Here is an 11,339-nt window from a genome sequence, read left to right as displayed (position 1 = left end):
GGCATTGCGACGGCCCACTTCGATGGCGACGCGTGTCTTGCCGAAGCCGCCCAGACCCAAGAGCGTGACGATCGCGTCCGGTCGAACCCGCTCCCCGATCGCCTCGATCTCATCAGACCGTCCGATGAACTGGGAGGCCGGCCGCGGCAGGTTGCCCTGATCACCAGCACTCGCCGCCGGTTGCTCGATGGAGAGCCCATCGCCCGACACGGTCCAGATGTCGATCGCGTCGCCGGTCGGCCCGAGCTCGAGCGGGCGAAGTCCGAGGAGCGAATGGCCGACCGGGAGCGAGTCACGGGCCAGCGATGCGGCCGTGTCCGAAACGTGCACCTGACCGCGCCCAGCAGCGGCGCAGACGTCTCGCGCCCGGTTCACCTCCTGGCCGTAGTAGCGACCCTCTCGTTGCTCCGCCGTGCCGGTGTGAACTCCGATCCGGACGCCGATCTCGACCCCTGGCCACGAGTGGGAACCGTCCGCTCGCTGGATGCGAACCGCACAACCGACAGCAGCCGATGCTGAGGAGAACGCAATGTCGAACGAGTCACCCCGCCGTTGCGAACTCGTGTCCGCCGAACTCCTCGATCGCCCCGCGGAGAAGCGCTTCATGCGCCGCGAGGGAGACGCCCGTCTGATCGGGGAATCGCTCCCAGAGCGACGTCGACCCCACCACGTCGGTGAACAAGAAGGTAACCGTGCCCGTCGGAGGGTTCACGGCCGGCTCGAAACGATCAGCCGTCAACCGACACCCAGAACGACGTCGAACGGGCGACGCACGTGCCGTCTTCGCTGAACGCAGCCGACGCTGCCGTTCGCTTGCGACCATCCCACTCGGGGGCGCCGTGTCCGGACCACCCGACGAGTGCGTAGTGCTCGTCGGGCCGGATCGGCTCCAACATCTCGACAGCGAGTTGAACGGTGAACGCGGTGCGAAGGCCACCGTGGGTGCACGCATACAGCGCGGCCGTGCAATCGAGCGCAGCCCAGATTGCACCCGAGGCGACGACCTCCTCGGGCGGAGCGTCGCGATTCACCGCCCACGCAGGTGCACGCCAATCGGTCGCAAACCTGCCGTCGTCCAGTTCGCCTGGATGGACCTTCATCGCGTCGGGCTGGAGCCCGCAGGAAAAGCAGTGCGGCACCGGGTGATCGTCGTTGGTGCGTGCAAATCGAGACCGCCCGATCCGAGCGACGTCGAGCGACGCCGGCTCGGTCTCCGGGAAGTCGGGATCCCAGCTCGTGGCCTCCATCACGACCACGTCTTCGGGTCCGGTCATGTCGACGACAGCGTGATGATCCCTGTCGCTCACCACGCGGAGATCGGTGTCGAGCGGGATCGGCGCTCGAAACGCGATCGTCGACGGCTGGCCGGCGATGCCGATGAGCTGAGCGGCGGTCCATCCGCCCTGACCGCTGCCGGTCGGGCCCTGGAACCAGCCCGGTACTCGGATGCTGTTCGTCGGTCCGTCGTCGATCGGCATGGGGCAACGCTAACCGAGGTGGTCAGCGGGTGGGGAAGCCGCCGGTCGCCCGTCCCTCGATGGAGCGGTAGGTTGCGGCCATGCCGAGCCTCGAAGCGGTCGAACCAGACTTTGCCAATACGGCGTCTCGCACGGTCGTCGTCGAGCGAACGATCGACGCGACCCCGAGCGACCTGTGGTCGATCATCGCCGACAACGCCGGATGGCCCGCTTGGTTCCCTGGGATGAAGCGCTGCGACACGACCTCGGCCATGGCCACCGGCGTTGGTGCCACTCGCACCGTCAAGGTCGGGGCGCTCGAGGCCGAGGAGCGATTCGTCGCCTGGGATGCTCCGACGGCGTGGGCGTTCTGCGTCACCCGCACCAACATTCCGATCGCATTCAAGATGTATGAGCAGTTGGAACTCGAGCCGGCCCATGGAGGGACGCTCGTCCGCTACACCGGCGCCTTCGAACCACACCGGCTCAACCGCCTCGTGTTCGGGCTCATCGAGAAGAACGTGCGAGGAGCCTGGACCAAGGGGCTCGATGGCCTGGCGGCACGCGCCGCCGAGAGCACCTGAGCCGATGAGGCGAGGCCGGGCGCGATGACGGGCGCGTCGCACAAGCGCACCGTCGAGTTTCCGACGACCATCGACCTCACCGAAACGGTGCGCGGCGCCAAGAACCCCGTGCTCGTGGGGCCGACCGAGTCGTGGTGGAGCACCCGCACGCCAGACGGTCTCGGCACCCTTGCGATCAACCGGATCGCTCCCGGCTCGGTCGAGGCGGAAGCCTGGGGCCCAGGGGCGGAATGGCTCCTCGAGCAGACGCCCAAGCTGCTCGGCGCCGATGACGACCTGACCGGATTCAAGCCGACGGGCGAGTTGGCGAAGATCTGGCAGAAGCGGCCGTTCCTCATGGCCAGGACGGACCGCCCGTGGGACGCAATCGTCGGCGCGGTGTTCGGCCAGAAGGTCCAGACCTTTCATGCCAAGAAGAGCCGAAAGGCGTTGGCCCGCGCCCATGGCGACCCGTCACCGGGACCGAAGCAGGGCTGGATCCTCCCGCCGCCGGAGACCGTGGCCGAGATGGGCTACGCCGACTTTCATCCCCTCAACGTCGAACGCAAACGGGCGGAAACGCTGATTCGGGTGGCCAGGGAACTCCGACGGATCGGCGACCTGAGCGAACGCACGCCCGAACAGGCCCAGGCCCGCCTCCAACGGATCCGAGGCATCGGGCCATGGACCGCAGCGATGGTGACCGCCACCTCGATGGGACACGCTGACGCCGTCCCCGTCGGCGACTATCACATCCCAAACACGGGTGGCCTGGCTCCTGGCCAAGGAGGAGCGAGCGGACGACGCTCGCATGCTCGAGCTCCTCGAGCCATACGCCGGCCACCGATGGCGGGTGATCCGCCTGGCCAAGAGCAGCGGCCCCGCACCCAAGCGCGGACCTCGCCTCAGCCTGTACGGCAGCGGACTCGAAATGGGTCGCTGACGCGACCACCCGGCGTCACGCGACCACCCGGCGTCACGCGACCACCCGGCGTCACGCGACCACCCGGCGTCACGCGATGCCCGGCGTCACGCGATGCCCGACGTCAGGCGAGCGGCCCGAGCACTCGGTCGAGATAGGCGTTGTTGAATGTGCCGGCGGGATCGAGCTTGGCTCGCGTCTCGGCGAACGCGGTCCCACTCCGGGTAGCGCGATTCGAGGGTGCGATGGTCCTGGAAGTGGAGCTTGCCCCAGTGTGGGCGCCCGTCGTAGTCGTCGAGGATCTTCTCGATGCCGTTGAAGTACGTGTCGTACGAGGTGTTTCTTGTAGACGTGGGCGGCGATCCACGACGACGTGCGCCCGTTGGCGGTCGACAGCGGGATGTCGTCGGCGGCCGACACACGGGCCTCGATCGGGAACAGAATTTGCATGCCGAGCGTCGACACGAACTCGCGCACCCGGCGCATCGCTTCCGGAAACGCCTCGACCGGCATCCCGTACTCCATCTCATAGAAGCGAACGTGGCGAGGCGAGGCGAACACCTTGTCGCTACGACCCACGTAGTCGGCTTCGACGCCGCCGGGCAGATACTTCGCCACCTTGCGGACCGCGCCATGGCGACGGCGATTGACACGGTTCAATGCGTCGAAGGCGATGTTCTCGCCGATGATCTTGTTCGTGAAGTGCGTGACCCGATTGGGCGGATCCTCGGCTCGGAGCGTCCGGTTGTTTCGCTTCACGTGCGCCCGCTTCGCCCCCGGCATCCAGAAGAACTCGAAGTGGTCGTTGCCCTCGATGTTCTCGGTGTAGCCGTCGAGCAGGTCGTCGAGCGGCTCGATCGTCTCGGCCACGTGCAGGTTGAACGCAGGCACGCACTGCACCATCACCTTGGTCACCGCTCCGAGCGCGCCGACGCCGACACGGGCGACGCGCAGCAGTTCTTGGTTCGCTCGCTCGTCGCACCAGATCGTCTCCCCGGTGCCCGTCACGATCTCCATGCCAACGATCGTCGTGGCCAGGTCGCCCAGCTTCAGGCCGGTGCCGTGGGTCGCAGTCGCGATCGCACCGGCGATCGATTGGTAGGCGATGTCGCCGAGGTTCGGCATGGCGAGGCCGACCTCGGCCAGCCGGTCGTTCAGATCGAACAGGCGGATGCCGGCCCTGGACGAGCACCCGCTGGTTCTCGACGTCGACCATCTCGACCCGGTCCATCTTGTCGAGCGACAACAGCACGCCGTCGGTGAGCGCGGCAGAGGTGAACGAATGACCAGCGCCGACCACCTTGACCCGCTGCCCGTTGGCGTAGGCACGACCGACGATGTCGGCCACTTCGCGGGTCGAGGTCGGCCACAACCGCTCGGCCGGCATGCAGACCTGGTTGCCTGCCCAGTTTCGAAACTCGGGTCGCTTGGTTCGCTTGGCCATGGTCAACGATTGTCGCAGCCGAGATGCAACGATGTGGAGTCGCCATGCAGCCGCCTCCAGATCCGCGCAACGAAGCCTCGCCGAACCTCGAGCCATCCGCTCCGGGGGAACCGACCCTGTACGTCGGTTGCCCGATGTGGGCGAACCGGGCCTGGGTGGGCCCGTACTTTCCGGAATCGACCAAGCCCGGCCGCGAGCTCGAGGCGTATGCGACCTGGTGCACGACCGTCGAGGGCAACACGACGTTCTACGCAGAGCCTTCTGCCGACGCCGTGGCCAGGTGGGCGGAGCAGGCGCCGAGCGGCTTCCGCTTCTGTTTCAAGGTGCCCCAGCACGTCACGCACGAACGTCGACTCCGCAACGTCGAGGAGCTGATCGAGTCGTTTCTCGACGTGCCGGCACCCATCCACGACCGACTCGGCCCGATCCAGCTCCAGCTTCCCGCCTCGTTCGGGGCCCGACGATCTCGACGTTCTCGCCGGCTGCCTCTCCCACCTCTCCACCGCGCACCACTGGGCGGTCGAAGTGCGCCACCCCGACTTCTTCGCCGGCGGGGAGAACGAGCGGCCCCTGAACGACCTGCTGGCCCATCACGGCGTCGACCGCGTCACGCTCGACAGCCGAGCGTTGTTCACCGCGACCCCCATCACGCCGGAAGAGAAGGAGGCATGGGACCGAAAGCCGCGAGTGCCGGTGCGCCCCGTCGCCACCGCGACCCAACCGATCGTCCGTCTCATCGGTCAACGAGATGCTGACGCCGATCTCGAGCAGTGGGCGCCGTGGGTACCGAAGCTGGCGGAGTGGGTGACCCGGGGCGTGACACCCCACGTCTTCACCCATACCCCGGACAACACCGAGGCGCCGATGATCGCCCGCCGCCTCTGGGCCGCCGTCAATGCGCTCGTTCCCGAGCTCCGACCACTTCCCGAACCCCTGAGGGACGACGAGCAACTCGGCCTGTGGTGAGCCTCGATCGCCGTCGCTGGTGATGACGACTCAGCGACGGTGAGTCGCTCGCACGAGACGACCTGAACCGTGGCGCGGTAGCTTCGCACCGTGGCGATGAACGAACCCAGCAAAACAGAACTGAAGATCGCCGAGACGCTGCTCGCCAAGGGCAACGATGCTGACGCGGTCGCAGCCATGCTCGGCATCCCGCTCGAGTCGCTGAGCTCGATCGTTCAGGAGATGGACCAGATCGAGGCGGCGCGGGTCGCGTTCGAGGTCGACGGCGCCGAATTGGTCGAGATCGCGGAGGACCTCGGGCTCACCGGCAACCGGCCCTACCTCCAGGTCAACGGATGGGCCCGCAAGTACGGGTGGAAGCGCCCCGAAGGATACGTGAAGCCGGTCAAGAAGGCGGCGTCGACCGGCCGACCCCGTGTCGACAACGGGCCCCGACGCCTCCGCGAGGCGGCGATGCTCGCCATCGAAATGGCGCAGGCGGACGACAAGCTCAACCTGAAGCTCGCCCAGATCAAGGCGGCAGCGCAAGTCGGGATCACCGACCTCAACGGCATGACGCGATCCTGCAGAAGGAAGCGCCGACGCTCTGGAAGCCCCGCAACGCGGGGAGCTGAGCGAGCACACCGCCGAGCGCGTCAACCGACGCGCCCGGCAACCGGTCGGAGGGCAACCGATCGAAGCGCAGCGCTTCCGACGCGCGCGCCAAGCCTTCCGAAAGAACAGCCGGGATCCGATAGACAGGTCCCGTGTATGTCGTGATCGTTGGAGCAGGGTTGGCTGGCCTCGCGGCCGCAATCGATCTGGAGGCCCTCGGCCACGATGTCGAGATTCACGAAGCGTCCGACGGCGCAGGCGGACGGGTTCGGACCGACGTCGTCGACGGCTATCGGCTCGACCGCGGCTTCCAGATCCTCCTCGAGGCCTATCCGGAAGCCAAAGACCTCCTCGACTACGACGCGCTCGATCTGCAGGCGTTTTCCGCCGGCGCACACGTCCGCGCCGACGGCGAGTTCCACCAGCTCGGCGACCCGATTCGCGAGCCAGGGCAACTGCTCGCAACACTCCGGGCTCCGATTGGTTCGCCCCTCGACAAGGCCAAGATCCTCGCGCTGCGCGTGTCCGTCAGCCGCGGGCCGATCGAAGCACTGTGGCGAGGTGTCGGCACCACCGCGCAGAGCCGCTTCGAGAAAGCCGGCTTCAGCGACTCGATGATCGAGCGGTTCCTTCGGCCGCTGTTCGCCGGCATCACGCTCGACCCCGAGCTCACCGGTTCGAGCCAGGTCGTCGAGTTCGTGTTCCGCATGCTCGGTGCCGGCGACGCCGTCGTGCCGGCCGACGGAATGGGAGCGATCTCCGACCAGCTCGCCGCCCGACTCGGAGACGGAACGCTCCACCTCAACAGCCCGGTGCAGGCGGTCACGGCATCGTCGGTCACCCTCGCTGACGGCTCGACCATCGAAGCGGACGCGGTCATCGTCGCCACCGACGTCTCGGCCGCCGCCGAACTCACCGGCATCGCCGACCCGGGCTGGAACGGCGTCACCAGCGTTTGGTTCGCAGCCGATCAGGCCCCCATCGACGATCCCGTGCTGGTGCTCAACGGCGAAGGCACCAGCCCGATCAACTCGTTCGTGGTCATGAGCAACGTGAGCGCTGGCTACGCCCCGAACGGTGGCGCGCTCATGGTCGCCTCGGCTCCGTCGCTCGACGATGAGCTTCCGGGCGCCATGCGGGCACAGCTCGCCGACTGGTTCGGCGATCAGGTCGACGGCTGGACACAGCTCCGCGTCGATCGGATCGAGAAGGCACAGCCGAAGCAGCTTCCCGGCCACGATGCGCGAGCAGCACTTCGGCTCGACGACGGTACCTGGCTCGCTGGTGACCATCGACGAGACGCGTCGATCAACGGTGCGATCGCATCGGGTCGAGCGGTGGCTCGACAGGTTCACGCCGGCGACTGAGCCGCCGGCAACAGGCCGCGGTCCTCAGCTGTGGTGCGAGTCGTCGGTCAGCGGGGCGGGGCCGGACGAGGTGGCACGGAGCGCTGGATGGCACGAGCGACGGCATTGACCAGGTCGATGAGCGAACGACCGCCGACGATCATGGCGCAGCCGATCGCGATCAGGAGCATGACCTCGTTGGTCCGGTGCGAGGAAGTTCCTGCACGGCGCCGTCTTCGTCGGCCCCTTCATCGTCGTCTTGCACCTGGGCAGCGCCGAGCACGGCGACCTCGCCGTCGGCTGAGTCAACGGAATCGGCCGTCACGGTCGAGCTCGGGGCCGCGATGGCAGCCTCGCTCGTCGTCGTTGGCTCCGTGGTTGTGGGTTCGGTGGTCGTCGGTTCTGTGGTGGCCGGAGCCTCCGTCGTGGACGGCGCTTCGGTCGGAGCCGGTTCGCCGGCTGACGACTCCGGTTCGGTCGTGCTCGGAGCATCGATGGCAGGTGCATCGCCGATCTGCTCGCCGCCGTCGTTGTTGCCGCCGTCGGATGACTCGGGGATCGTGATGGTCTGCCCCGTCGGGGAGCCAGCGATCACCACCTCATCGGGCTGAAGCGATCCGCATGACGCGAGAGCCACACATGTCGCTGCTGCGAGGATGATTCGCTTCGTCGCGTCGATTCGTTTCTCCACCCCTCCATCCTCTCGGGCTTGGAGCGGACCTGAATGAGTCGACGTTTCGGAGGGTGTGGTCCGAGCGGACCACTACCGTTCGGGCGACCATGCCTGAGCTCCCCGAAGTTGAAACGGTCCGCCGGCAGTTGGCACCGCGCCTTCTCGGGGCCCGCGTGCTCGAGGCCGGGTCGCACCACAGCGCCAAGTTCACACCGGCGACCGAGGCGACCGGCGCCCGTTTCACCGCCGCCGGTCGGCGGGGCAAGTACCTTTTGTTGCCCTTCGACGACGGTCGGGAGTTAGTGGTCCACCTGGGCATGACCGGCCAGCTGCGCTTCCGCGCCGGTGAACCAGACGACCGCGACCCCTATCTGCGAGCGTGGTGGCTGCTCCAACACGAGGACGGACGGAACGAGGTTCTCGAGTTCGCCGACGTTCGCCGCTTCGGTCGGCTCCGAGTCGTCCCGATCGGCGACTATTCATCGATCCCGACCCTCGCCAACGCTGGCCCAGAGCCGTGGGATCCCGAACTGACCGGCCTGCGCTTCTGGAAACTGCTCGGGGAGAGCAAGCGTGCGCTGAAGACACATCTGTTGTCGCAACGGCCGATCGCCGGAGTCGGCAACATCTACGCCGACGAGGCGCTGTGGAAGGCGGAGATCAACCCTCGGGTGACCCGGTTGGGCCGCCCGAGGGCGGAGCGTCTCCTCGAAACGCTCCGAGAGGTGCTCGAGCAGGGCATCGAACTCGGCGGAACGACCCTGCGCGACTACCGCAACGCTGAGGGCGGCACCGGCGGCAACCAGCACCAACTCTTCGCATACGGCCGCGGCGGTGAGCCATGCCTGCGATGCGGCACCGAGATGCGATCGGCCGCGATCGACGCTCGCACCACCACGTGGTGCCCTCAATGCCAGCGAAGATGACGTGAACCGATCAGACCTGAGCTGACGAGACCTGAACGCACGAGCCCTGCGATGACGAGAGCGTGACGACGGCGGCTCGCGTCCTGAAGCCTGCATAGTCTTCTCTCCATGACCGGGTGGCTCGACGACAACCAGCAGCACGTCTGGCGTCTCTACCTCGACGTCAACAGGATGATGATCGACAAGCTCGACGACGGGCTCCGTCAGCGCAATGACCTGGCGCTCACCGACTACGAGATTCTCGTCATGCTCTCCGAGGCCGACGAACGACGCCTGCGGATGAGCGAGCTGGCTCAACGAGTCCTGGTCTCTCGCAGCAAGCTGACCTACCGCATCGATCAACTCACCCGGCGCGGCTTCGTCTGTCGGGAGCAGAGCGAAGACGACGGTCGCGGCATGTTCGCTGTTCTGACACCTGCGGGTTTCTCGCTACTCGAAGCCTCGGCGCCGGGTCACATCACCGAGGTGAGCACGTTCCTCTTCGATCACCTCGACGACGATCTCGCGACACTCCAGACCATCCTCGAACGAGCCCGAGCGAAGCTGCGCTGAGCGACCCTGGTCGAGCGCGTCGGCCGAGCGGCGGATGGATCTGTCGCCGAAGTAGGTTGCACAACGATGCCTCGTCTCAGACTTCGCGCCCCCGACGCCTTCGAGCAGGGTTTCGATGCCATCCGCACCGAACTCGACGTTCCTCGATCCTTCCCTGCCGCCGTGCTGGAAGCGGCCGAACAGGCAAGGCCGGCTCCCGGCGATCGGCTCGACGCCCGGCACATCCCCTTCGTGGCCATCGATCCCCCAGGGGCCACCGACCTCGACCAAGCGTTCGCCGCCGAACGCCGCGGCGACGGGTTCCGCGTGTTCTACGCCATCGCCGACGTCGGCGCCTTTCTCGAACCGGGCGGTGTCATCGACCTCGAGGCACGCGACCGGGGCACCACGCTCTACAGCCCCGACATGCGGACACCGCTGCACCCTCCGATTCATCAGCGAGGACCGGGCCAGCCTGCTCCCGGGCTCGGACAAACCATCGCTCGTTTGGACCATCGACCTCGACGAAGCCGGCATGCCGATCGACGCCCGGCTCGAGCGAGCGACCGTGCAAGTCCGCGAGGCCATCCCCTACCTCGAAGCCCAGCGTCGCATCGACGCGGGCGACGCTGCGCTCGGTCTTCTCAAGACCATCGGCCAACTCCGCCAAGACCGCGAGGCCGACCGCGGCGGCGTGAGCCTGAACCTCCCGGGCCAAGAGGTCATCGAAGTGAACGGCACCTATGGCCTCGCTTACGACACCTCCGTCCCGGTCGAGGGCTGGAACGCGCAGATCTCGCTGCTCACGGGCATCGTCGCCGGGCACGCGATGTTCGATGCATCGGTCGGGATTCTGCGAACCCTGCCTCCCACCCGAAAGCAAGACCTTCGTCGCCTCCGACGACAGGCCAAGGTCCTCGGCGTCGAGTGGCCCGACCACGTCGACTACGCCGACATGGTGCGCGCGGTCGAGCCGGACACGCCCGCCCGCAACGCCTTCTTGCTCCAGGCCGCCCGCTCATTCCGTGGCGCTGGCTACCTCGGCTTCTCCGGCGAGCAACCGAAACACCCCGAACACGGAGCGATCGCCTCGATCTACGGACACGTCACCGCCCCACTTCGGCGACTCGTCGACCGATTCGCCAACGAGATCCTGCTCGCCCTCTACGCAGACGTTGAACCACCCGCCTGGGCCGTCGAGGCGCTCAGCGACCTCCCGTCGCACATGGGTCGCGCCCGTTCGAAGGAGTCAGCGCTCGAGCGAGCCATGGTCGACTTCAGCGAAGCCCTCGCACTCGAATGCCACATCGGCGAACAGTTCGAAGGCTTCGTTGTCGACCTCGACACCAAACGAGACCGAGCGGTGCTCCAGCTCGCCGATCCGGCCGTCGTCGCCAACGTCGAACCCGACGGACTCGAGCTCGCGCAGTCGGTCACGGTGCAACTCGACGCGGTCGACCTGTCGAGGCGCAGCGTCGACTTCCGGGTCGTTGCGTGATCGGGCGATCGAGTGATCGAGTGATCGAGTGATCAAGCGACCGAGCCGCAGTGACGAGCTGCGTCCCCATCCCGATGGGTTGGCCTGGCCGACCGACGAGTGGCAACACGCCGACCTCGATCCCGACGCCGACACGAACACGAACACGAACACGAACACTGAGCGACTGAACGAGCTTCTCGACACCGCGTTCGATCCCGACAGCGGCTCGCCGATGCACCTGTCCCTCGCCACGGTGGTGGTGCAGGGCGGGAGGATCGTCGCCGAGCGCTACGGCGCCACCGCCGGACCAGACGAGTCGCTCATCTCCTGGTCGATGGCCAAGAGCGTGACCCAGGCGATGGTCGGCATGCTCGTCGCCGACGGGTTGCTCGACATCGATGCGCCCGCGCCCGTGCCCGAGTGGGCGGATGACGAGC

At 67.2% G+C, this 11,339-nt stretch overlaps 1 protein-coding gene across 1 annotated transcript; it reads left to right on the top strand.

Annotated features, from left to right (window-relative positions):
- The first annotated feature begins 9,509 nt into the window (after window positions 1–9,509).
- LOC147036230 (uncharacterized) lies at window positions 9,510–10,920 on the top strand. The gene is made up of 2 exons (XM_085905313.1): window positions 9,510–9,795; window positions 9,842–10,920. Exons 1-2 carry the CDS (start codon window positions 9,510–9,512, stop codon window positions 10,918–10,920), a joined length of 1,365 nt encoding a protein of 454 aa, XP_085761439.1.
- The last annotated feature ends 419 nt before the right edge of the window (window positions 10,921–11,339 follow it).

Source organism: Syngnathus leptorhynchus, unplaced genomic scaffold, assembly GCF_054491065.1.
Source record: "Syngnathus leptorhynchus isolate UIUO unplaced genomic scaffold, UIUO_Slep HiC_scaffold_753, whole genome shotgun sequence".
NCBI classification, from domain to species: Eukaryota; Metazoa; Chordata; class Actinopteri; order Syngnathiformes; family Syngnathidae; genus Syngnathus; species Syngnathus leptorhynchus.
This window is presented reverse-complemented; position numbering and strand designations above follow the sequence as displayed.